Source organism: Eurosta solidaginis, chromosome 1 (assembly GCF_040869045.1).
Source record: "Eurosta solidaginis isolate ZX-2024a chromosome 1, ASM4086904v1, whole genome shotgun sequence".
Classification (NCBI taxonomy): domain Eukaryota; kingdom Metazoa; phylum Arthropoda; class Insecta; order Diptera; family Tephritidae; genus Eurosta; species Eurosta solidaginis.
Window position 1 is genome coordinate 257,332,284 of NC_090319.1, and position 26,664 is coordinate 257,358,947.

The following is a 26,664-nucleotide window of genomic DNA, read 5'->3' on the forward strand; positions in this document are numbered from 1 at the left end:
TTTATGGAAATCAATGTAATCGATTAATGGTGCGATACCATAACGCTAACGCCACAACCATATCATGCCAACCAATTTTTTTCGGTTTCTCGCATTTTTCCATAAATTAAAAATATTTAAGTGGGTGAATTTTATAACTTTCTGTAGATTTTATTCATTGTTTTGGATACGTTATGACTAAGAGACTTATGTTTTTTGGAATATGTTTGTAATTTTTTGCGTTTTTTAATTTTTATGAAATTTTCACGATTTTTAGGTTAAGCCACCATTAATCGATCACATTGGAGATGGCTATGGGTATGGTTACGAGTATGGCGTTAGGGTTAAGGAAGTTTAATTAGCCCTTAATGCGCTAGGTGGAGATATGCTAGGCTTGGGGGCTGAATGACGAATTGCTAAGTGAATCACAAAAGAGAGGCGCCGTTGGGACATTATATAAGTATATCATGCTTGAAGTCGATTAAGTGGAACATTAGGAAGCGTATTTGGACATTTTTGTATACTCTAGGTTCACCTCTGATTCGGAAACAAACGTACCATTTTGTGCAGCAATTTTTGTTGACTTCTTGAATTTCCGAAAAAAGCCGACATGGGTAAATAAATTAATGCTGTTTCGCAATAAATGCAACAATATAATTGCGTTTCATTTCAGAACCTGTAGCTGTTGCGACGCCTAATGTTGAAACACAGCAGCCAGAATTTATTCCCGAACCTGAATTTGTTGCAGAACAGGAATTTATTTCAGAACGTGTTGAAGATGTTAAGCATAGTTTTTTTGTTAATATAAACAACGTAAACAACGACGCTAAGTACGTTCCCCATGCCAAAAAAGCGAATGATAGGAGTTCAGTATGGTACTATTTCTTGGTTTCCGCTTGCGGAGGACCTACAGCCCAGTGTAAATTTTGTAACAAAGTTCTAAAAACCTCTTTTGGGTCAACTAAGGGACTTCTGACGCATCTAAACGTAAACTATGTGAACGAAAATTTTTAGTCATACGTTTCTATATTATTAGTATTATCTTTTTAGTTTCATAAAATACAGCTGGAAAGAAAACCAGATCAACCACCGCGGGCACCACGAACAGCAACACCACGAAAGGTAATTTATTTTTTTATTGTAGAAATTGGTACTGTTAACATATCAGCAACGAAAGATAATTTAATGAGGGTAACTTTTTTTACTATACCAATAATTTGAATCGAAATCCGTCGGTGGAAATATGAAAAGTCGACTTCACCAATGAAAGGAATCCGGGAATCGAGATAAAAAATATATTTCTATTCAGAGTTTACACCCTGTGTGGATCGAGAACCGATCGATAGCTTTTGAAAGTATGTTTTCGCTTCCCAAGGCAGTCGGTTCTATGTACCGGAGCGACTCGGGATTTTTCCCGACCAAGGACTGTCATTTCAGTGTAACCCCATTTAATTTGTTTCGTCCCTCCCACAAATTGTCATCCTCCCAGCAGCTCCTTGCAGCAGGACTGCTCCATATTCTCTTGCTCCGGGAAGGTATCGAATCCAATCCGGGTCCGTCTCCTGACCCCGGTCCTGAGAAATGGTTTTGCTGCATCTGCCGGAAAAGAATCTTTTTAAGACGGTCATACTCTGTTCAGTGTGTCTCGTGTAAGGGATGGTTGCATCGGACAGGTTGTTCTGGGCTTGATCCCAAAACCCGACGTCCACGTAACTTTTATAAATCTTTTGTGGCTCCTTGCTGTTCACGCCCAAGGGCGCCCCGTAGTCTACGTCTAAGCCCCCCCCCCCCCCCCCCCCCCCCCCATTACCTTCCAGCAGCCCCGCTGCTCAGCAAGGCACAACAAGTACCCGCTGCTGCTCGCGCCTTACGGCGCCAACAACTCAAACAGCTGCTACCACTCATAACTACAATCTTCGTAGTAGAGTCGGAAGCAATGCTGAGCAACAGCCCCTGCCCCCGTCTTCTCCCCCCTCTTTTCCGGCAGCAATCGTGTAGGTCAGGGAAACAGACTCTTAGTCCCTACCTCCGTTTGCACCGTTTGCCAGCACAGAATATATATGTTTGCGACATCCGCCCAATGCAGCTCCTGCCTTGGGTGGTGCCACTTTCCTAGATGTTCTGGTCTTCGCGACGGCAACCCCTCGACGGGTTTCATCGCGCCATGTTGCCAGATCGCAAACCCAAATCATCCGGGTACCCCAATGCTTGCCCAAGGACGCCCAGTCCCAGGGCCACAACAGCAATTGCGTCCTGGCCTTCCTCAACCCAGGCGTAGTCACCCGTCACTTACCCCCAGAGTGGCGACGTCTCCCCTCATGCACTTCAGAATTCTGCAGTTAAACTGTAATGGACTAACTGGGAAGATTACGGAGATAGTCAATTTCATGAAGCGGCACAACATCCGCATTGCTGCGATTCAAGAGACTAAACTCACAGCACGATCTGCACTGCAGACCTGCTCTGGGTATAATGTCCACAGAAAAGATCGCGAGAGCGGAAATGGAGGCGGCCTCGCGTTTATAATACACCACTCTGTGCAATATCACATATTCGATCCTGGCATCGACCGCAGGGACAACGTCTTAGAACGTCAAGGCCTATCTGTCCGGTCAGGCGATGCATACCTAGAAATCATCAACATCTACATCCCCCTGCCACCTGTTGCCCCGGTGGATACCGCCCTAATATCAGAGCCTTACTCACTGGAAACAATCGCATTATTTTAGGCGACTTCAATGCCCATCATGATCTATGGCATTCAAATTTGCGGGCGGACAGTAGGGGCGAGATGTTGGCGGATCAAATAGAAGAAACGACGTTCTGCACAATAAACGGAGACGCCCCCACACGTATGGTAGGAAGCTGTCACAGTTCGCCAGATATCTCAATCGTGAGCGCAGAACTCGTAAACTGCGTCAACGATGGTATCATTGGCATCCGACCACCTGCCTATACTTGTTTCGCTCGAGCGTACCGCCGACTTCATCTTCACCGAAAAACGCACTTTCATAAACTTTAAAAAAGGAAAGTGGGAAGAATATAAATCCTTTACAGACAACCTCTTTGCTGCCCTCCCTGTCCCGACTGATGCCCGCCAAGGGGAGCGTGCCTTCCGCAAGGTCATTGAATCCGCCTCGGCACGTTTCATTCCCGCCGGGAGAATTCCCGAAATCCGCCCCAATTCCCGGCGGAGGCCACAAACTTAGCGAGAGAACGTGACCTTATAAGGCACCTTGATCCAGGCGACCCCCAAATAAGGGATATAAACCAACGCATCAGATTGCTTGTGGATGAACACAAGCGGGCGAAATGGGAGGAGCACCTAAGAGGTTGTAACCTCTCTACCGGTGTGGGTAAACTTTGGTCCACCGTAAAGTCCCTATCGAATCCGACTAAGCACAAAGACAAAGTTTCCATCGCCTTTGGCGACAAAGTGCTGTCGGATGCGAAAAAATGCGCGAGCGCTTTCTGCCGACAATATATAATGCATTCTACGGTCGACAAAGTTAGACGGAGGGCCAACAGACACGCACATAAACACAAATTCAGCGCGTCACCAATCACCATCACCGCTAAAGAGGTTGAGGACGCCATTGGTCGCGCTAAACCATCCAAAGCAGTGGGCCCAGACGGCATAGCCATGCCGATGCTTAAAAGCCTAGGGAAAGAGGGTTTCAAATATTTAGCGCAGGTCTTCAACCTGTCTCTTTCCACCTTTGTCATACCCGGGAAATGGAGAATGGCCAAGGTGGTCCCGCTACTAAAGCCTGGTAAACCAGCTAACATAGGAGAGTCGTATCGTCCGATATCTCTCCTATCGCCAGTAGCAAAGACGCTCGAAGCCATTTTGCTCCCTTATTTCCAAGCAAATTTGCAACTAGCCTCCCATCAGCATGGCTTCAGAAAACTCCATAGCACTACCTCCGCGCTAAATGCCATTAGCACCCAGATAAATTGCGGTTTAAATCAAAACCCCCACCATAGAACAGTACTCGTAGCGCTAGACCTATCAAAAGCTTTTGATACGGTCAACCATGGCTCGTTACTGCAAGACCTGGAAGGGTCTACCCTTCCCCATGTCTTAAAAGGTGGACCGCAAATTATCTGGGTGGTCGGCAGGCATCGGTGCTATTTAGAAACGAAACATCAAAGCCAAGGAGAATTAAACAAGGGGTGCCACAGGGTGGTGTCCTATCCCCACTTTTGTTTAATTTCTACATATCTAAGCTACCTTCACCACCGGAAGGAGTCACAATCGTTTCCTACGCCGATGACTGCACAGTAATGGCCACAGGCCCAGGCCCACAGATCGATGAGCTATGCAATAAAATAAACGGCTACCTCCCTGATCTCTCCAGTTTTTTCGCCTCGCGAAACCTGGCATTATCACCGACTAAATCTTCCGCGACCTTATTTACAACATGGACGTCCCAAATGTCGACCATTTTGAACATCCACGTCGATGGCTCTACGCTACCGACTGTCCTACACCCCAAAATCTTGGGTGTGACGTTTGATCAGGATCTACATTTTGGTGAGCACGCAGCCGCAATTGATTCAGAGCCGTAACAAAATCCTCAAATCCCTTGCTGGCAGTACCTGGGGAAAAGATGATCTGGTAACCTTGCCGTGCGCGGACGTGTTTTTGATCGCTCTTCGAATTGTTATTCTTTTTACTTTGTAAACAAGTTTTATCTTTTATAAATATTTATTCATATAATAGAAAACAGTTTATAAGTTTAATTTCGTATTAAATCTTTACACAGTGCAATATACATAGTGGCTTTTTGTGCAATTTAAACATTCAGTCTGTGTGTTCATATATCATAGATTTTCACAAAAATTTGTCATAACTGCATACCTTTTTGTTGGTAGCTGCTATTAGCAAGTCATTGTGTGCCCTTTTTGCTTTGTGTTGTGTTCGCTGCTAGCTATACGCTGTCTTGCGATTTGCATCCAGTGCTCCAAAATAACTCTTGCCCATAATTTTTGAACAGCTGTTCAATTTATCTTATACTTATAGTTTCTTTTGCCTATTTTTCTTTTGGGTTTGTTTAACTTTGCAATTATGTTGGATTGCTGTGTCAAGAAGTGCACCAATCAAAAGAAAATTTCCCGTGGTGATACTTATGTTTGTTGTTGGCTCTGTGATAATATGGCTCATGTTATCTGTGCCGGTTTCTCTCACATAGGTGGTCGGGTGGTTGACCTAATATCCAGCAAAATTGGACTGAACTGGACATGTCATGATTGTCGTTCCGTAGAAAATGACATGCGAGCTTTTATGAGGCAAACTCAGAAAGAGTTCAACAACATTTTTATTGGGTTTCGTGACCTTAACGAAAGATTCAAAACGATGGAGGCTCACTTTAAAAAATTGAAAGTGATATCTGAATCCCCAAAACGAAAGAAATGTATGCCCAACAATGACTTCAATTTGTCTTCGAGTCAGGGGCAAAGCTGTCCTCCTACGAATGTCCCTTCAACCGCGTTGACTAATACGAACAGGCTAACCAAAGACGTTATGAACAATGCAGCTCAGGAATCTCCACAAGAATCTCCACAAGGTTGTGTCGAGACTTCCAGTGAGACGATCTCTGGCAAATTAAACGATGCACGAACTAATAGTGGTACCTTTGCGGCTGTTTGTTCTACGTCACCAATGTTGATTTCGCTGGACTCCCCAATTCATCCTACACCTCCACCGGTATCTTTAGCTCCAACAATAACAGTTACCGATACTGGGGTTGTTGCTAGCGATACAAGTGTACCTGAAAAAAATAGTACGGGCTCGATAACCAACGCTATAATGGCCGCACCTTCCCAGCTCTCTGGTGCGCTATCCGCTACTCCTTTGCAGGTGACTGCCCTGCCACCTCGTAGGGCTGTATTTGTGTCCCGATTACACGCCTCGCTTACCGAAAATGACATTGCTCATTACGTTTGCTCTAAACTTGGTGTTGCACCCACTAGTAACATCAATGTGTATAAATTTAACTTTAAATATGAGAGAGACATCTCCTCATTTAAAATATCCCTTTCAGATGAATATTTCGATAAGGTACTTGATTCCTCTTTTTGGCCCAAGCATACTGTGGTTCACTTGTTCACGAGAAAGGCGAGGGCCGAACCTGTTTTATTACAGCCAAAAAACGGTATGACGAACACAGTAATAACAACACAACGGTAATTGCTGATCTGTCCCGTCTTCTCATTAATTATCAAAATGTTCGTGGTTTACGATCAAAACTTGTTCCATTCTTCCTTAATTCTTTCAACTTTTCTGCACAGGTTGTAGCTTTTACGGAGACCTGGCTAAAGCCTGATAATTACAATTCTGAGGTTTTTTCAAATAAATATGCTGTTTATCGGCGTGATCGCATCTCTAGAGCGGGAGGTGTCCTTATTGCTGTTGAATCTAACCTATCGTCCGAGTTGATTTCGCTGGACAATATCTCTCATATCGAATTCATAGCAGTTAGGCTTTCATTCGGTAGCTATAGCGTAATTGTTTGCTGTTCGTATATACCACCTCGTTCGGATATGGATGTTTATGCTAGTCATAGCTCGGCCGTCTGTGATTTGCATTCGCAGTTGGGAGATAACGATCGACTTGTTGTTGTTGGTGACTTTAACTTACCAACAGTTAGTTGGGTTAATATAAGTGATTCAAACTTTTTAACTCCCACTGCTCAACATGAGTTTCTCAATTGCTTGTTAGACTCATCTCTTTTACAGATTAACAATGTTCCAAATAGTGGAAATAAAATGCTAGATTTAGTATTTGTGGATGGCTCGGTGGGTACTGCCCTTACGCAAATACCACCTTTATCCCTTCCAGAAGACCCTCTTCACCCTACGCTAGAGATATCACTTGATATCAGCCTACCCCGTAGGATTCAAGTACAGTCTCGTCCCCGATCTAGATGCTTCTACAAAACGAATTTCATTATGCTCAATGATCTGTTGGCTTCCCATGATTGGTCGGATCTCTATGCTTGCACTGATGTCGATTCGGCTATCTCTATATTTTACAGTACGCTTGATAGCTTCTTTGATACCTGCATTCCTACTCGCTATACCCTATGTTCGAATAAGCCCCCTTGGTTTTCAAGGCAACTTATCAGACTTAATAACATCAAATCTAGGCTTTATAAGAAGTTCAAGAAATCTGGAGCATCTGCAGACCTCTCTAAATATCTAATAGCTCGTTCTAAATTTCATCGTCTTAATCAGCTTTGTTATAAAAATTACTTGAGTTGTTGTAAAGCCCAATTTTTTAGAAATCCAAAAAAGTTTTACAGTTTCGTAAATTCAAAGCGGAAAACTTCTGGGTATCCTTCCTCATTAACCTTTGGAGGTAAAAAAGCTTGCACTGATGACGACGTTGCTGAACTATTTTCTGAGTTCTTTAAGTCCACGTATTCATCCAGTGGTTTTCATTCTGGTCAATATCCCTATCGCTTAGATAGCTCGAATTACATTAGGAATCCTGCTATTGATGGTAATATTGTTCTTCAGAGTCTTCAATCTTTGAAGCCCACCAATTCTCCGGGACCGGACGGTGTTCCTAGTTGCGTGCTTAGGTACTGCGCCGAAAACATGCATGAGCCTATTTTAAAATTATTTGAGCTATCTCTGGGATCTGCGTCATTCCCGGCACTTTGGAAACAGTCTTTTATTATACCCCTGCATAAAAAAGGTAGTAGGTCAAAAGTTGAAAACTAAAACTTTCAGTCATTCCTAAAGTCTTTGAACAGATTGTCACCAATCAACTGCAATATATCAGTGTTCTAGTCTTTTATCTCCATGCCAACACGGTTTTATTCGTCAAAGGTCAACCACTACAAATTTGGCTTGTATTCACCTCTATAGTTATGGAGGATTTTTAGCGAACAAGCAAACGGATGTCATCTACACGGACTTCAGCAAAGCATTTGATACCGTCAACCACGAGTTGCTTATTTCATAAGCTTGATTTACTGGGCTTTCCGTTTCACCTATTAATGTGGCTGAAAAGCTATCTTTCTACCGGACCCAAAAAGTCCTGTTCAAGTGCAATCTGTCGGAATCGTTCGGTGTTTCCTCCGGCGTACCCCAGGGAAGTCATCTAGGCCCTTTGCTCTTTGCCCTTTTCATTAATGACTTGCCACAGACAATATTATATTCCCATACTATAATGTATGCGGATGATGTAAAACTTTGCTACACTTACTGTCCTACCGATCTTCTTCAGGCCGACTTGACTCGTTCCAATGTTGGTGCACAACAAATTTATTAGCTTTAATTGCTCTAAATGTAAGCATATGACATTTCACCGAGTGAAGCCAGCATTGAAATCTTATGTAATAGATGGTACGCCTTTGGAGCGTATATCTATTGCAAATGATCTAGGTGTCCTTTTTGATCCGAATTGAATTTTAACATGCATATTTCATCTTATAGCCAACAAAGCGTTGGGTTTACTTGGATTTGTTAAAAGATGGGCTAAAGAGTTCGATGATCCGTACCTCACTAAGGTTCTTTACACATCGCTGGTTCGTCAATACTCGAGTATTGCTCATGCGTTTGGTCCCCTGTTTCTCAAAAGCATATAAAGCGTCTTGAGTCAGTTCAAAAGCAATTTTTGATATTTGCATTGCGCGGCCTTAATTGGGACTCAAGTCTCCACCTTCCTCCATACAGAAGTAGACTTCTTCTTATTAACTTACCCACTCTGGAAAATCGGAGAATACTACTGGGGGTATTGTTCATCCCATAAGTTCATTATTGGAGAAATTGATTCCGCGGACCTCCTCAGCCGCTTGTTTTTTTGCGGTTCCCCCTAGAGTATCCAGACACTACGTTCCTTTCTATTTACCCCTTTGTCGACGAAACTTTGCTTAAAAATAATCCTCTTCTTATCTGGTGCGCGCACTACAATGACTTGTATAGCTGCATCAGTCTTGAATGTACTTTTGCCACTATACGTAATGCAATACTTGCCCTATCTAATTTAAGAGATGCAAGCTAATTTAATTTGCCGGCAATTTTATTCCTTCGATAAAAAACAGGAACTATCTCGCTTAAGGATGGAGGAACATTTATAAAACATGTATCATTAAGAAGGGAACAAGACAGTACTGTGTTGATTGGAATCTGGTGCATTCCAACAACGTAAAAAACATGCTTTTTCATGAGTCACTGACCGGAATCGTATGCAGTCCGGAAGTATAATCTTATGGGTCAGGCATCGAGCTGATTGGAATCCGGTGCATTCCCAACAACACAGGTCATGTTACTTTTTTATGCCTTGTGATGGCTTATCCTCATTACACTACTCTTAGCACTGCCGTATTCCCATGACATGCTGATTGGAATCTTGTTGCATTCCAACAGGGAGATTGGAATCCACTGCATTCCGAAATCATGCTGAGCGGAATCTGATGCATTCCGCCAGTATAAGATTTCGGCATAAGATCTTATTTCTGCTCATATTTCTTATTATTATTATATTCTGAAATTAAATAGTAATGTTCATTGATCTTTCTTTGTTTGTAATATAACATTGTTGAAAGCTCGATATATCTTAAATTTTATCTTTGAGTTGTATATTTATATATCTTTATATTATGCAGTCGACCATAGTTTGTCGTCGACTTTAAATAATAAATAAATAAATAAATAAAGAAACGCTCATGACTACATACAAAGCAATTAGCCAGCCGATTACGTGCTACGCGTCACCCAATATGGTCGCCAAGCCTAAAAATTACCCCACTGGAAGAAGCTACAGGCCTGCCAAATACTGCTCTCAGAATTGCCACGGGCTGTCTTCTTATGTCCCCAGAAAACCATCTACATAATGAGGCGAGAATACTCCCCATCAGGGAAAGAAACGAGACTGCTGACCAAACAGTTCCTGTTGAATACCCAGAAACCTGGGCATCCCAACAGACATCTGATTGACGAGCCAGCACCGCCTAGGGGCTTAAGGAGTCATCTCCGTAAGCATTTTGAGGAAATACGGCATCTGAGAAACACAGCCGTATGAAGCGAAAAAACACAAGCAGGTCCTTGGTGAACTCCACAAACAGGCGTCGGACCTTTATGCCGGGAATTGCCCGGTGAACCCCAGTACTCAAAGTAAAGTATCCAAAACTTGCGGAAGAGGAACGCATACTCCCCAGGGAAACGCGTGTCACTCTGGCTCAACTTCGTTCTGGATACTGTAACAGGTTAAACTCTTACCTATCCAGAATCAACCCCGACATACCAAAATGTATGCCCCGCTTGCAATGTGTCCCCACATGACACCAACCATCTCTTTAATTGTAAAATGTGGAACCAACGCCTCTAACACCCCTTTCCCTATGGTCCACCCCTGTTGAAACAGCAAGTTTCCCTTGGACTCCCGTTAGAGGATATTGATGACAGTTTGTGATCGGTCGCGTCTGTTAGGTGGGGCGAAGCACTGCTACAACAACAACAACAACAACATCGATAGCTTTTCTGCGTAGAGAATCGAATAGGTGGTCTGTTGGCTGCGCGTGGTAAAAATAGAGTAACCTTTTAGAAGACGTTGCAGTACGTAGTTTTTATTAGAACTTTCGTTGGGGTATCAAAAGACTCGTTGCAACTCCCATATTAAAATCCGAAACCAAAAACCGTTAAGCACCCTAAGGGCTCAGAATCGGGGCCCGATCCATAGTTTTTGGAACAGAGCACCTTTCTGAAGTGGCTGCATTTGACCGTGATTTAAAAAACTAACCCTCGTGTTTCTGACATCGGTTTGGGATCAAAATCAAATCCGCGCAGAGCTCCTCTGCATTGTTGTTGTTTTTTGTTGTAGCGATAAGGTTGCTCTCCGAAGGCTTTGCATTTGTATTTGTATTTCTAGCACAACAATTTGGCAAAAATTATTTTATAGTGCTAGTCGGTAAAAGGCATAAAATAGGAACAATTTAAACTTGAAAACTTAAAGCTAATGACTATGACTAAGAAAAGCTTACAATAAATAATATATTTAATAATATATAATAAATAATAAATAAATAAACAAATGATAGAGTACATTTATTTAGTCAGAAATCAGTATTTTAATTGGCTAGGTTATTATAGAAACTTGTTAATTCTTTATTGAAGAGCAGAGCATTGCTTATAAGCCTAAGTCTAGAAGGGAGCGAGTTCCAAAGATGTATGGAAGTAATGAAGAACTGGCGATCAGATATTAGCATACGATGTCTGAAGTGGGTAAGGAGAACAGATCTAGACGACTGGAGAAAATTTAGCCTCCGATACAGATAGTCATGTTCCTTCATATATATTAATTTATGTAGCGTAGTGAGCGTTGTAAGTTTAATAATGTTATCGAAAGAAATGTTTAGCAACCTGTCAGTATGATGAAAGACGTGGTCAAGTCTTTTCAACCCATAGACGTATCTAGCAATGTTGTTATAAACATTAAGTCCCCTATTGCATACATAGTCACAATTAGAGTAAATCTCACAACCATAAAGGAGCGTAGGTATTAAGTACGCTTTTGCTATTAGTAGACGAATATGTAAAGGAGTAAAATATTGTGTAAGCCAGAGTGTAAGAAGCATCCCATACACTTTTCCCACTGTGCGGAAGATGTGATCTTTCCATGTTGTTGTTGTTGTTGTAGCGATAAGGTTGCTCCCCGAAGGCTTTGGGGAGTGTTATCGATGTAATGGTCCTTTGCCGGATACAGATCCGGTACGCTCCTGTACCACATCACCATTAAGGTGCTAGCCCGACCATCTCGGGAACGATTTATGTGACCACATTAAACCTTCAGGCCATCCCTCCCTCCCCACCCCCAAGTTCCATGAGGAGCTTTGGGTCGCCAGAGCCTCGTCTGTTAGTGAAACGGGATTCGTCGCTCGAAGGTGAGGTTGACAATTGGGTTGGAGAAGCTATATGTTGCGCTACACAACCCCTTGAATCCCGCCGTGTCAACGTATTCTGTAATAGTGTTGTCTAAAATTACATTTTCCATTCCACTTTTATCTAGTGACTTTCTATGAATGACTATACATTTCGACTTCTTAGGGTTAAGATGTAAGCCCTGCAAAAATCGTTGGATCATGTGGTCCACTGGAGTACTTACCATTGTACTCCACTGTAATGCAGCAATGAACCAACTCATGTTTCTACACGAACATATTGTAAGCCGATCATTGCTCGTTTTTAACGATTGTAATCACTACACGATGTTTATTGGACTGTGGGTACTCCTTGGATTACTCTGATGTAATGCGGAGCTGGAGTATATGGTCCCGTCCTAGGACATCACAATGTTAATTGGATCATATTTTTTGTATGAATTGTGGTTACTTTTGGAGCACTAGGTTGGTCCATGGCGAGTACTACATACATGCATGCATGGAGTACTCGCGATTTTTGCAGGGACGTACCAATTTGACACAAATCGTAATTTAAGTTATTAATACACGAACTGGTACGATCATTAGGACAGCACATATACAATTGTACGTCGTCAGCATAAATGAGAATATTACAATACTTGAGAACACCAGGCAAATCGTTTATGTACCAAACAAATAGCAGGGGACCAAGGATTGAGCCTTGTCTTGTGGGACGCCTCTTAAAACACTGAAGAAGTCAGACTTTCTGCTACCAACACTTACTGCCTGAGTTCGGTCGGCCAAATACGATCTGATGAGGGCTGTTGGACAGTTTGAGAAATTAAATAGGTTGTTCAGCTTCTTGCAGAGAACGTTGTGGTCGACAGAGTCAAACGCTTTTGAATGGTCGAGAAGAGTTAGGAAAGCAGGAAAGTTTTTGTCAACTTTTTCTCGAATATCCTCTATCACCGATAGGAGCCCCGTTTTACAGCTACGATTTGTCCTGAATCCAGACTGGGAATATGTGAGAAGTTCATTATCCTGCACATAAGTATTTATCTGGCAGTGCAAAATTCGTTCGACGACCTTGGAAAGGAAAGGCAGAATAGCTATAGGTCTATACTTGTTTTGCTTGGGGATTGGGATTACCTTAGCAACTTTCCAACATTTGGGAAATACACAGGACCTCAGCACAGAGTTAACCAAGTAGGTTAAGTGAGAAAATTTCTGACATATACCATCAAACCTCATAGCATTAGACTTTACGAAAGAATGGCTTGAACGACATCACAATCATCGACACTAACAAACTCAAGAGGACCAAAATTGACATTAGCACGAATACAATAATTGTCAGCACATATATTGTCAGTTGAGATTGGCAGATTTACAAAATTTATATTTATCTCGTTAATGTCTACGTCAGAGAGGACAGAAATATCACATTTGGATTTTCCGATACCAATATCTTTAATCGACTTCCAAGTTTCCTTCGAACTCACCTTGGGGAGTGTTATCGATGTGATGGTCCTTTGCCGGATACAGATCCACCATTAAGGTGCTAGCCCGACCGTCTCGGGGCGGGAACGATTTATATGGTCACATTAAGCCTTCAGGCCATCCCTCGCTCCCCACCCCCAAGTTCCATGAGGAACTTGGGGTCGCCAGAGCCTCGTGAAATAAATGAACTCGTGAAGCAGGATTCGCTGCGGATAGGTGAAGTTGACAGTTGGGTTTGGTGAAGCTATACATTGCGCTGGCAACCTGAAGAGTTGCGCTACACAGCCCCTTGAATCTGGTATTTTAGTCGCCTCTTACGACAGGCATACCTACCGCGGGTATATTCTGACCCCCTAACCCGCTGGGGGTGTGTGTACAACAAAGTCTGACCAAAAGTACAGCCATATATAAATTTTCACCGATTTTCCCGTAAATATTTTGACAGATATACAGCTTAAACTTTTTACTTTCGTTTTCCAAAATCGGAGTCAAAATGCGTCTATTGATACCCCCTTTAACAATTTTTAATAAAAATTAGGTGTCGCACCGTTATGTATATAGATAGATATATAATTAATTGAGGATCGCACTGCGACCATTGGTCTATTGTGCCCTCAACTGCTTCACAGCACCTCATCCACGCCGACTTCTCTGATGGACCCTAGCAGTTCACCTGGATTGAGGGATTTGATGTGAGAATGCTCTGGCCATGGTGAGCCCAAAAACTTAGCCCTACGTCTTGAGATTGCGTCACATTCCAGGAGTATATGTTCCGCCGTCTCCGCTGATCGATCACAAAATCGGCATGTGTTGTTCGATAGTATGCCCAGCTTCTGCATGTGGCTGTTCAGCCTGCAATGTCCTGTAAGAATAGCTGTTAGGATCCTCAGGTTATCTTTCGACAGGCCCATTAATGCCCTATATCGAGTTGTGTTGTAGCCCCCCAGCAGTAACTTAGATTGCCTCAGACCTGGCATATTGCGCCAGTGTTCTTCCCTCTTTTCCCTTTCTTCTACTTGTAGATGCCCTCTGATTTCCTGCGGGCCTACTGGCAGGAACGGCTCAGGACCAATAGGTCGTGTCGTTGCTGCCTTCCTTGCCAGGCTGTCCGCTTGCTCATTGCCCTCCACTCCCCTGTGGCCAGGAAGCCACGCAACAGTTTGTTGTGTGCTCCTAGTTGATTTAGCTTTTCAACGCACTCAAGGACTAGTGCTGATTTTATTTCAGACGCCGAGATCGCCTTGAGGGCGGCCTGACTGTCACTGAGTATGGCAATTGTCTCATTGGAGTATTCGCGCTGAAGGTTCAGGTCAGCACACTGGCTTATAGCGAATACTTCCGCTTGAAAAATGCTCGGGTGTGCTCCCAGAGGCGTTGATATCTTGGCGCTGGGTCCAATGACTCCAGATCCAATCCCCTCTGGCGTCGAGCCATCTGTATACCATACTATTCTATTTAGCTGATGAATGTACACAATTCTGCTTTCCTCCCACGTACCCTTGTCTCCCAGTCCTACTTTGTACCTTCTCTCATAGACTATCTGCCTGAGGATATCATCCCTCGGGAGTTGAGAGATTGGGATCTTCTCTCTCAATTCCTCCATGTTTCGGGACGATATGACTTTACCTATGCCCGAGCCCTCCTTAGCAAGATTCAGGAGGGTTCGCTTGGCTGACTGCTCTATTGATATATGCAGCGGGGTCCGATCGAGGATAGCCTCCAGCGCTCCTTTTGGAACTTGGGGGTGGGGAGGGATGGCCTGAAGGTTTAATATGGCCATATAAATCGTTCCCGAGATGGTCGGGCTAGTACCTTAATGGTGCTGTGTTACCGGAGCGTACCGGATCTGTATCCGGCAAAGGACCATCACATCGATAATACTCCCCAAAGCCTTCGGGGAGCCACCTTATCGCTACAACAACAACCACCTACATAGTGAGGCCCAAAAGCTCAATATTAAAGAGCACAACGAAATGCTGAGCCAGCAGTTTTTGCTTAATTGTCACAAACCAGGACTTCCCAGCAAACAACTGCTTGATCTAGCACCGTCTCCATGGGGATTAAGAGAACATCTCCTAAAGCCCTATGACGAGATCCGGCGCCTGCCGGCACAGCCGTTTGATCCAGGCAAGCATAAGCAGGCCCTTAGCCAAATCTACACAGAATCGGTAAATGCCTTTGTCAGTACGCGCCCGGTGAACCCCGTTGTTAATATGCAATATCCCACCCTTGCAGAAGAAGAAAGGACATTACCAAGGGAGACACGAGTCACCCTGGCCCAACTTCGTTCTGGATACTGTAACAGGTTAAACTTTTACTTGTCCAGAATCAACCCCGACATACGTAATGTATGTCCTGCATGCGATGTGTCCCACATGACACCAACCATCTCTTCAATTGTAATGTGCAACCTACGCCTCTAACACCTATCTCCCTATGGTCCGCCCCTGTTGAAACATCCAGTTTCCTTGGACTCCCTGGATGTTGAAATTGGTCGGTGATAATGTCAGAGACTAGAGAGATCAGCAAGATAGCTGTTTATTTTGTTACAAAGCTCATCGATCTGTGGGCCTGGGCCTGTGGCCATTATTGTGTAGTCATCGGCGTAGGAAACGATAGTAACTCCTTCTGGTGGTGAAGGTAGCTTTGATACGTAGAAGTTAAACAAAAGTGGGGATAGAACACCACCCTTGGCACCCCTTTTTTTAATTCTTCTTGGTTTGGATGTTACGTTCCTGAATAGCACTGATGCTTGCCGACCAGACAGATAATTTGCGGTCCACTTTTTGAGACTTGGGGGAGGGGAGACCCTTCCAGGTCTTGCAGTAACGTGCCATGGTTGACCGTATCAAAAGCTTTTGACAGGTCTACCGCCACGAGTACTGTCCTATGGTGGGGGTTTCGATTTAATCCGCAATTTACCTGAGTGCTAATGGCATTTAGCGCGGTGGTAGTGCTATTGTAACGAGTTTTGGGGAATATTCCGCTTATTTGAAACCTTCTGCTTACGTTCGAATCGCTAAACTGTTGAATAAATCACTCCAATATTCTGTATTGCAAAATGGTTTTTATTAGACTACTTTGGGAGTAGTACAATTATATTTCACAATTATACTTCACTTCGCAGCTGATAGCGTGTTTAAATCAAACTGATTAATCATTCCTCAGCTTGCGCTGCTTTTATACTCTCTGTTGCAGCGTCCGCATATTTCTACTAAGGTCTATACGTTTCGCCTTCTAGAACTGCTGTATCTCCTGCTTTGTAATTGAGCTACATATATGCGTGTGTATGTGTGAGCAAAAACTTCGGCTGATATCTACATCTGTGTGGCTGAGTATCTCTTCGTTGCCTTGTACATAATAGTGGCTGCTTCATGTTTTCGTTGTTGCGTGATTATTAACTTGCCTAGTGATGTCAACATTCGCCACACTGCCCTCCACCTAAGTCTGATCGTCCCGATCAGACAAATCTTTCGATCCAACCGCTGCTAGAATCTCCAAATGAACCACCCTTTTATTTCGTGGTTTCCCAATTGTTTGTATGCGGTAGATGACATCGCTGATCCGCTTCACAACTTTGTACGGGCCTTCCCAGCTACATTGAAATTTTAATGGAACACCTTTCCGCCGGTGAGGGTTGTATAACAGTACCAAATCTTTCTCCAAGATACCTTCCGAATTGTTGTTCTCGTCGTACCTGTGTTCCATCTTACTACTCTGTTGTTTGGCCAATGAACTACTTCGTAGTGCTTGAGCTAGACGGATTGTTTTTGCATAATCAGTATCGTTCTGACATTTCACAACAGTAGTGCGCCCTGGCTTGAAACTACCCTCGCCTTCTTTCTGGGAAATTCTTTCCTTCGTTTTAGTGCGTCCATTTGGGCTTGTCAGTGCCAGTGTTTCTCTCGCAGGTATCTTTGATTTTGCTTTGTTTGGCCCATTCGATCCACCAACCTTTGCCCGATCTACTGCCTTTGACTTTTGTGGTCTTTGTAGAATCTCCTCCACCAGCACTCGCTTACTGCCGAACCCTTTCTCCGAACTGAAGGTAAGTGGTACATCATTGTTCTTATAGCGCATAATCATTCTCTGCATATCGATCCTGATGAAATGGTCTACTAAGAAATCTACTCCCAATATGACTTCATCAACGATCTCCGCCACAACGAATTTGTGTAGAACCATGACCTTCCCAATTAAGACTTCACAGATCACTTCTCCCTGAACTTGGTTATACTCCCCAGTGACCGTGCGCAACCTTGCTCCAGGTAATGGCTTTACAATCCTGTTGACCAAATCAGATCAGATTAAGGAATGACATGCGCCCGTATCTACAGTCAGTACACGCTCCTTGCCATCCACATTTCCTCTAACGGTATGACTGCTCGATTTTCTTCCGCTTTGTGATACAGAGATAACGGGACATTCCACAGCTGGAGCTAGCTCTCGATCTTTAAATCTGACTCGCTCTTACTCATCTCCTCCAGCTTTGTTATTAAGACCACCCATGCTGTTGGAACCACTAGAATCAGCATCGCAATGACGTGCAATGTGACCTGACTTCCCGCATTTAAAGCATTTGATTACTCTGTCACTCCGCTTTTGCGATCCTTTCAGCGCCTCCAATATTGTGTTCACCCAGTCTGGCCTTTCTACTTCCACACGGCGTGCTTTGAAAGCTGCCTTACACAGAAGCGATGCTGTTTCCTGAGTCAGTTCATGGGATACCGTTTCAGCAAATGTTGGCTTTGGGTTTGCGTATGTAGATCGCTTCGTTTCCACGTCCCGTATGCCATTTATAAAGCTCTAGATTTTTACCTTCTCGGTGTATTCCATGGGAGCGTCTGCATTTGCTAGATGGGCCAGCCTTTCAACATCCAACGCAGACTCCTGCAAAGTCCCATTCGTTTTTTGTGAGCGGTTTTGCAACTCTATTTGGTATATCTGCTTTCTGTGTTCGCTTCCGTATCGCCTCTCTAGAGCGCTAATCAATGTTTCGTAGTTGTTCCGCTGTCCCTCGGGAATCGTCTGTAGGATTTCGGCTGCTGGCCCCTTCAATGCTACGAATAGAGCTGCAACTTTATCTTCAGTATTCCAGTTGTTCACTACTGCGGTCTTCTCGAACTGTAGCTTAAAGACCTGGAAAAGAACAGAACCGTCAAAAGATGGAGTTTTTACCTTCGTAGTAGACGTTGAAGTGATTGGACGGTTCAATTGTAACTCCTGAATCCGATCTTTCAAAGCATCCATATCGGCCTCCATTTTATCTTGTCGTTCACTAAAAGCCTCCAGCTGCGATGAGAATTTTGTTTCCTGTGCCTCCAGCTTTGTTGAGATACGCTCTTCTTGGGCTTCGAGCTGTAATGTTATGCGTCTCTCTTGTTCTTTTAATTGTTCTGTAATTTGTGACGCCATGTATGTTTTCCAATTGTGCTTCAATCTTCGACGTTATGTGTGCCTCCTGTGCTTCCATCTTGGATGTTATACGGTTCTCCTGTGATTCCAGTTGAGATGCCATTGTCGATGTTTGGGCAGATATTGCAGCCAAAATCGTGTTCAAGTCTGTGCTCGTCACTGTGCGATGTTTCGTTTTTCTCTTCAATTTTTGTTGTTGTCTCGTCCCTATCAGGATAAAAAACATACTCGTCCACATTATTTCTTTCCGACTCCATTACCTCTCGTAGCCGTGCTTGAAGTTCGATCTTATTGCCGGTTGTATTCAATCCACGGTTATCCAACTCCTTTTTTCAGTTACTGGCTCTTTAATTCACTTAACTTTACCATGTCCAAGTTGTGTTCGCAATCTTAGGATTTTATTCAACAATTCGAACTATACGATCACGTTCAATCATATACATCAACACGGATTTGTACCCTCGAGATCAACTTGCTTAAATTTGATCTTAATTACAAACAAAATAGTTAACGCCTTTGAGAGCCAAGCACAGTTAGATGTAGTTTACACTGACTTTTCTAAGGCATTCGACAAGGTAGACCACTCCATTCTCTTGGAAAAACTCAAAGTATTCGGTATTAACGGAAACATTTTAGATTTTTTCTCAAGTTTTCTTATGGGACGAAAAAATTTCGTTCAAATGGAATCCGCTAGATCTCAAACTTACATACATGCTTGGTCAGGTATCCCCCAAGGTATACATCTTGGGCCTCTCCTCTTTTTACTATTTATTAATTACCTTCCTGATCAATCTTCAACTGCGGATTGCCTTATGTTTGCGGATGATGTTAAACTATTCTTATAAAAATTAAAAATATAATTGATTGTTCTAGTCTTCAGTCTGATCTAAATAATTTTTCTAATTGGTGTATATCAAATCATCTCCATCTAAATGTTAATAAATGTTGCGTCATCACTTTTGCTAAAAAGTCTAAGACAGTGACTTGCGACTATGTTCTAAATGGACAAAAATTGTGCCGTAAAGACACTGTTAAGGATATAGGGGTTATTTTCGACTCTTAGCTGTTCTTTTCCAACCATGTAGACTATGATTTTCTATGATTGGTTTTATACGCAGAAACACTGTCGATTTTGTTGACCCACTTACTATCATATCTTTAGTGTGTAGTCATTTGGACTATTGCTGTATAATTTGGAACCCTTACTATTAAAATCTTACTTTTATAATTGAAAAGGTGCAAAGGATGTTCACTAGAATGGCTTTGCTCTGCTCAGCTGAGTGTAATAATTTACAAAAATATAGCGTATTTAAATAAAGTAGATAACCCTATAACTGCTATACTAACTACCGTTTGCATTGTGCTTCTTTTTATGTGTTTACCGGTGCGATTTTGTTACGAATATTATTGAGAGGGAAACAGCATCTTCGGCTGTTTAAAAACAAATAAGCGTCGATGCACGACCAGAACAGATACAGCGCTACTGAAACGATTTACATTAGAGTATGGAGTTAATCGAAATGGCTTCTGAAATAAATTACTTACTATTCAATGGCCAAAAAAATTTGCCATTTAACGGTGCTTATCTTTATTATTCAAGAAAGTTATTATAATTTTTGTTGTTATATCGGCCTACTGATTTTAAGATCGCGGGTTCGAATCGAGCTCAAGTCCTAACAATAATTTTTTATCATTATTATTGTTATGATAAATTTTTTCTTAATTGAAAAAATGTTTAAATTAGAATAGAAGAAAGAAAAAATTATGACACTATGGCAGCATTGCCAACAAACAAGTCCAATTTTCACAGCTATTCTGCAACAGATGTCGCAGTGTTGTGAATATCAATTGTCACGAACCAGAATGGAAGTAGGATTAATGAAGACAAACAAAAAACCGCTGTGGTGGCTGAATGGTTATAGCAGCGGCGCCTAAACGTTGCCGATGAAGGAATTTAGCAGTTCCCGAAATGGATCTATACAAAGAGCTTTGGCAGTTGTCTAAAATTTTTTCTTTCTTCTATTCTAATTTTAAAATTTTTTCAATTAAGAAAAAATTTATCATAACAATAATAATGATAAAAAATTATTGTTAGGCCTTGAGCTCGATTCGAACCCGCGATCTTAAAATCAGTAGGCCGATATAACAACAAAAATTGTTAATACATCCCAGAGCACGGGGAAAAAAGTGTCAATAAAATATGACACTATGGCAGCATTGCCAACAAACAAGTCCAATTTTCACAGCTATTCTGCAACAGATGTCGCAGTGTTGTGAATATCAATTGGCACCAACCAGAATGGAAGTAAGATTAATGAAGACAAACAAAAAACCGCTGTGGTGGCTGAATGGTTATAGCAGCGGCGCCTAAACGTTGCCGATGAAGGAATTTAGCAGTTCCCGAAATGGATCTATACAAAGAGCTTTGGCAGTTGTCTAAAATTTTTTCTTTCTTCTATTCTAATTTTAAAATTTTTTCAATTAAGAAAAAATTTATCATAACAATAATAATGATAAAAAATTATTGTTAGGCCTTGAGCTCGATTCGAACCCGCGATCTTAAAATCAGTAGGCCGATATAACAACAAAAATTGTTAATACATCCCAGAGCACGGGGAAAAAAGTGTCAATAAAATATGACACTATGGCAGCATTGCCAACAAACAAGTCCAATTTTCACAGCTATTCTGCAACAGATGTCGCAGTGTTGTGAATATCAATTGGCACGAACCAGAATGGAAGTAGGATTAATGAAGACAAACAAAAAACCGCTGTGGTGGCGCCTAAACGTTGCCGATGAAGGAATTTAGCAGTTCCCGAAATGGATCTATACAACGAGCTTTGGCAGTTGTCTAAAATTTTTTCTTTCTTCTATTCTAATTTAAAAATTTTTTCAGTTAAGAAAAAATTTATCATAACAATAATAATGATAAAAAATTATTGTTAGGCCTTGAGCTCGATTCGAACCCGCGAAAGTTATTATAAATATAAAAAGTTATGACTATACCATGGGCTTTGACACTTAAATTTAAGATTTTTCAAAAAGTGGAGTTAATCGATGTGTGCACTGAACGGCTCATATATGATGCTAAAAATTTGAATTTCAGCTTAGAGATAATTAGCTTTAAGACTAGTCTCTTTATACTTTTTAATTAATGAGTCTGTTAGAACTATTCGGTAGACAATAAATAAATAAATAAAATAAATAAAAATTCCTCTTCTGACACCAATTGTAACGAATTTTGGGGAATATTCCGCTTATTTGAAACCTTCTGTTAACGTTCGAATTGCTAAACTGTTGAATAAATCACTCCAATATTCTGTATTGCAAAATTATCTCTATTAGACTACTTTGGGAGTAGTACAATTATACTTCACAATTACAATTCACTTCGCAACTGATAGCGTGTTTAAATCAAACTGATTAATCATTCCTCAGCTTGCGCTGCTTTTATACTCTCTGTTGACAAATCTTGCAACGCTGCCTTCACAGTAACTTGCCCGGAGATTAAGGTAAGGGGTAAAAAGAAACCATATTGGTGGAACCAAGAAATCTCCGAGCAGAGGAAAAAAAGCAGAAAACTTTTTAACCAGGCTAAGCGCACTGAAATCTGGTCCCATTATAAGGACGGCTTAAAATCTTTTAAGAAGTCAATACAGAAGGCCAAAAGGGACTCCTGGAAGAACTTCACCAATGACATCGAAGAAGTCTCAGAGGCCAATCGCCTACGAAAGGTCGTCTCCAAAAACCCCATACATCCCAGCTGCATTCGCACAGCGAACGGAGAATGGGCCACTTCTAGTACGGTAAATCTAGAAACCCTGATCAGCACTCACTTTCCAGGCTGCACCTCTCAACCATACCTCTTAACACGCAATTTAACCCAGGGCCGTTTCGACCCCTGGGCCACATTGTAAGCGAAAAAGGAGTTATCTGGGCAATTAAGTCCTTTAAACCCTTCCAATCTGCGGGAATGGATGGAATATTTCCCGCTGAATTACAAGCTGCAAGTGATCTTATAAGCCCGCTGCTAACTAAAATCTAAAAGGCTTGCCTCAACCTGGTCTATATCCCCACGGAAAGCAAAGGTAGTCTTCATACCCAAAGGAGGCAGGATATCGTGCAACAGTCCAAAGGATTTCAGACCAATTAGTCTGACCTCCTTCCCCCTAAAAATTCTAGAACGATTGCTGGACGCCTATATTAGACGATCGGCAAATCAAGCACTAATTTCCAACAACCAACACGCCAACTATAAGGGCAAATCCGTAGAGACAGCTCTACATGCTATCACTACTAAGATAGAGAAGGGACTTGCCTTTAAAGAATTCACGCTGGGTATCTTTCTCGACATAGAAGGAGCCTTCAACAACGTTCTCCCAGCAGCGGTCACAAAATCTCTACGTTCCCTAGGGGTGGAATTCGTCGAGCTCCTTCTAAACAAGAGAAGCATTATTTCTGAGCTGGAAAACTCATCGTTAATAAGGTATACCAACGGAGGAACCCCCCAGGTGGCGCTCTACTATGGAACCTGACGGCGAACGCTGTGTTATCTATACTACAACCCACCGGATGCCAAGTCATTGCGTATGCCGATAAAATAGCCTTGACAGTAACCGGCAAACACCTTCCGGTGCTTGGCGAACTCTTGCAAAATGCTCTTAACCTAACAAATACTTGGTCTAGGGAATGCTGACTCAGCATCAGCAGTGAAAAAAACTGAGATGGTGCTTTTTACCCGCAAACGCATTATACCGGACCCATTTTATTTCAATTTTCTCGGACAGCCAAGCTGCGATAAAATCCCTGCAATGCAGTAACACCTCGTCACTAGTGGCGTTGAAGTGCAGAGAAACCCTCAACAAACTAGCTGATAATTGCAACCTGAGCATAATATGGGTTCATGGCCACTGTGACATCCCAGGAAACTGCGCTGCGGATGAGCTAGCTAGGGAAGGCACCAACCTGCAAACAATAACCTCCGCTGGTTGGGTCAGTCCTCCCCTAAACACCTGCAAACACTATCTACGATCTCTATTCACGGTTTAAACAAACGCCAGATGGGCCATGGAACCTACATGTAGAATATCCAAGCAAATCTGGCCTAAGCTGGATGAAAAGAGATCGCAATCGGTGATACTGTTAAACCGTATCTCTATAAGTCCACTAGTGGGTGTGTATGTGTGAGTAAAAACTTCTGCTGATGTGTACATCTGTGTGTGTGAGGTATCTCTTTGTTGCCTTGCACATAAGAGTGGCTGCTTCATGTTTTTGTTGTTGCGTGATTATTAAATGAGGATGTCAACATTCGCCACACTATGTTATTTTCGGAAGCCATGCTGAGGATTGGCTAGTTGCAAATTTGCATTAAAATAGGGAACCAGAATTGCTTCAAGTGTCCTATATTAGCTGGTTTCCCAGGCTTTCATAGCGGAACCACCTTGTCCATTTTCCAGGTGGAAAGGGACAAGTTTAAGACATGCACTAGATAATTAAATCCCTCTTTGCCTAGGTTTTTAAGCATCGGTATGGCTATGCCGTCTAGGCCCACTGCTTTAGATGGTTTAGCACGAACGATGGCATCCTCAACCTCTTTGTCGATGATGGTAATTGGGGACGCGCTGTATTTATGCTTGTGTGCTCGTCTTTTGGCCCGCCGTCTAACTTTGTCAACCGTAGAACGCATTAAAGCAGTGGGAGCTGTTTTCCAAAGCACTTCGTACTGTCGTCGAAGAAAAAGTTGGTCACCGGCGGCCACGGAAAAACAACTGGTACGATGAAGAATGCCGCGTTGCAACCGAAAGAAAATACGCTGCCTACAGGGCTGCGTTAAAAGCGAGCGCAAAAAGAGGAGTGTGTTAACGCTATCGCGAGTTAAAAAGGGAAGCGAGACGCCTTTTCAGGAAGAAAAAAGTAGTGGCAGAAGAGCGTGAGTGTGAGGAGCTTGAGCTGCTAGCCACCAGGAATAACGCCCGAAAATTTTACCAGAAAATTCGGCGACAGACGGAAGGTTTTAAGACTGAAAACGCGACTATGTAACTGATGTCCGGAAAGTTTTTTGGTTATGGAGGGAACACTTTCCCGCAATCTATGATGATGGAATAACTGTCCCCCCACCTAACTATGACGAAGTCAGAATAGCAATAACCAGATTGAAAAACAACAAGGCCGCGGGCGCTGATGGATTGCCTGCGGAGCTATTCAAATACGGCGGTGAGGAGTTGGTAAGGCGCATGCATCAGCTTCTTCGCAAAATATAGGCGGACGAGTGTATGCCCGACGATTGGAATCTAAGTGGTCTTTACCCAGTCCACATGAAGGGGGTTACTGCAAACTGCACCAGCTATCACGGAATCAGCCTTCTTAATATAGCATATAAGGTCCTGTCAAGTGTATTGTGCGAAAGATTGAAGCTCACCGTGAATCGGCTGATTGGACCTTATCAGTGCGGCTTCAGACCTGGTAAATCTACCATCGAACAGATTTTCACAATGCGCCAAATCTTAGAAAAAATCTGCCAAAAAAGAATTGACACACATCACCTCTTCGATTTTAAAGCCGCCTTAGACAGCACGAAAAGGAGCTGCCTATATGCCGCTATGTCTGAATTTGGTATCCCCGCAAAACTTATACGGCTGTGCAAAATGACGCTGAGCAACACCATCAGCTCAGTCAGAATTGGGAAGGACCTCTCCGAAACTAAACGAGGTTTCAGACAGGGTGACCCCCTATCGTGCGATTTTTTAATTTGATGCTGGAGAAAATTATACTAGCTGCAGAACTTAACCGCTCTGGAACAATATTCTACAAAAGCGTGCAATTACTGGCATATGGTGATGACATTGATATCATCGGCCTAAACACCTGCGCCGTTAGTTCTGCTTACTCGAAACTGGAAAAAGAAGCGGTAAAGATGGGATTGATGGTGAATGAGGACAAAACGAAGTGCCTGCTGTCATCGAGCAAAGAGTCAGCGCATATGCGCCTTGGCAATCACGCTACTGTTGGCAGCCATAATTTCGAAATAGTAAAAGACTTCGTTTATTTGGGAACCAGCATCAACATCAGCTCTGAAATCCAGCGAAAAATCACTCTTGCCAATAAATGCTACTATGGACTGGGTAGGCAATTGGAAAGTAAAGTCCTCTCTCGGAAAACGAAAATCATACTCTACAAGTCAGTTATCGTTCCCGTCCTGCTATATGGTGAAGAAGCATGGACCATGACAACATCAGATGAAACTGCTCTGGTAGTGTTCGACAGAAAAGTTCTTCGAAAGATTTATGGAACCTACGCGTTGGCGATAGCGAGTACCGAAGAAGATTTAACGATGAGCTGTACGAGCTATACGCAGACATCAACATAGTCCAGCGAATTAAAACGCAGCGGCTGTGCTGGCTATGCCATGTTATGGGAATGAAAGATGACGCTCCGGCCAAGAAAGTGTTTCTATCGGAACCCGCCTATGGAAGCAGAGATAGAGGGTGGCCCCCACTCCACTAGAAGGACCAGGTGGAAAACGATTTAAACTCCCTTGGTGTGACCAATTGGCGCCGGTTGGCAGAGAGAAGGAGCGACTGGCGCGCCTCGTTGGACGGCCATAACCGTTTAAACGGTTAAGCGCCAATTAAGTAAGTAAGTAAGAATGCATTACATATTGTCGGCAAAGAGCGCTCGCGCGTTTTTCGCATTCGAAAGCACTTTATCGCCAAAGGCGATGGAGATTTTGTCATTGTGCTTAGACGGATTCGATAGGGACTTTACGGTGGACCAAAGCTTACCCGCACCGACAGAGAGGTTACAATTCTTTAAATGCTCCTCCCATTTCGCCCGCTTGTACTCATCCACAAGCAATCTGATGCGTTGGTTTATATCCCTTATTTGGTGGTCGCCGGG

General features: G+C 42.8%; 1 protein-coding gene across 1 annotated transcript in view; it reads left to right on the top strand.

Annotated features, from left to right (window-relative positions):
• The first annotated feature begins 432 nt into the window (after positions 1–432).
• The window catches only part of Ibf1 (Insulator binding factor 1), an 87,422-nt gene continuing 61,190 nt past the window's right edge, over positions 433–26,664 (top strand). The window contains exons 1-3 of the mRNA XM_067760470.1: positions 433–593; positions 653–966; positions 1,030–1,101. Coding sequence (XP_067616571.1) covers positions 590–593; positions 653–966; positions 1,030–1,101 — 390 coding nt within the window. The 5' untranslated portion in view covers positions 433–589. The remainder of the gene's footprint in view (positions 594–652; positions 967–1,029; positions 1,102–26,664) is intronic.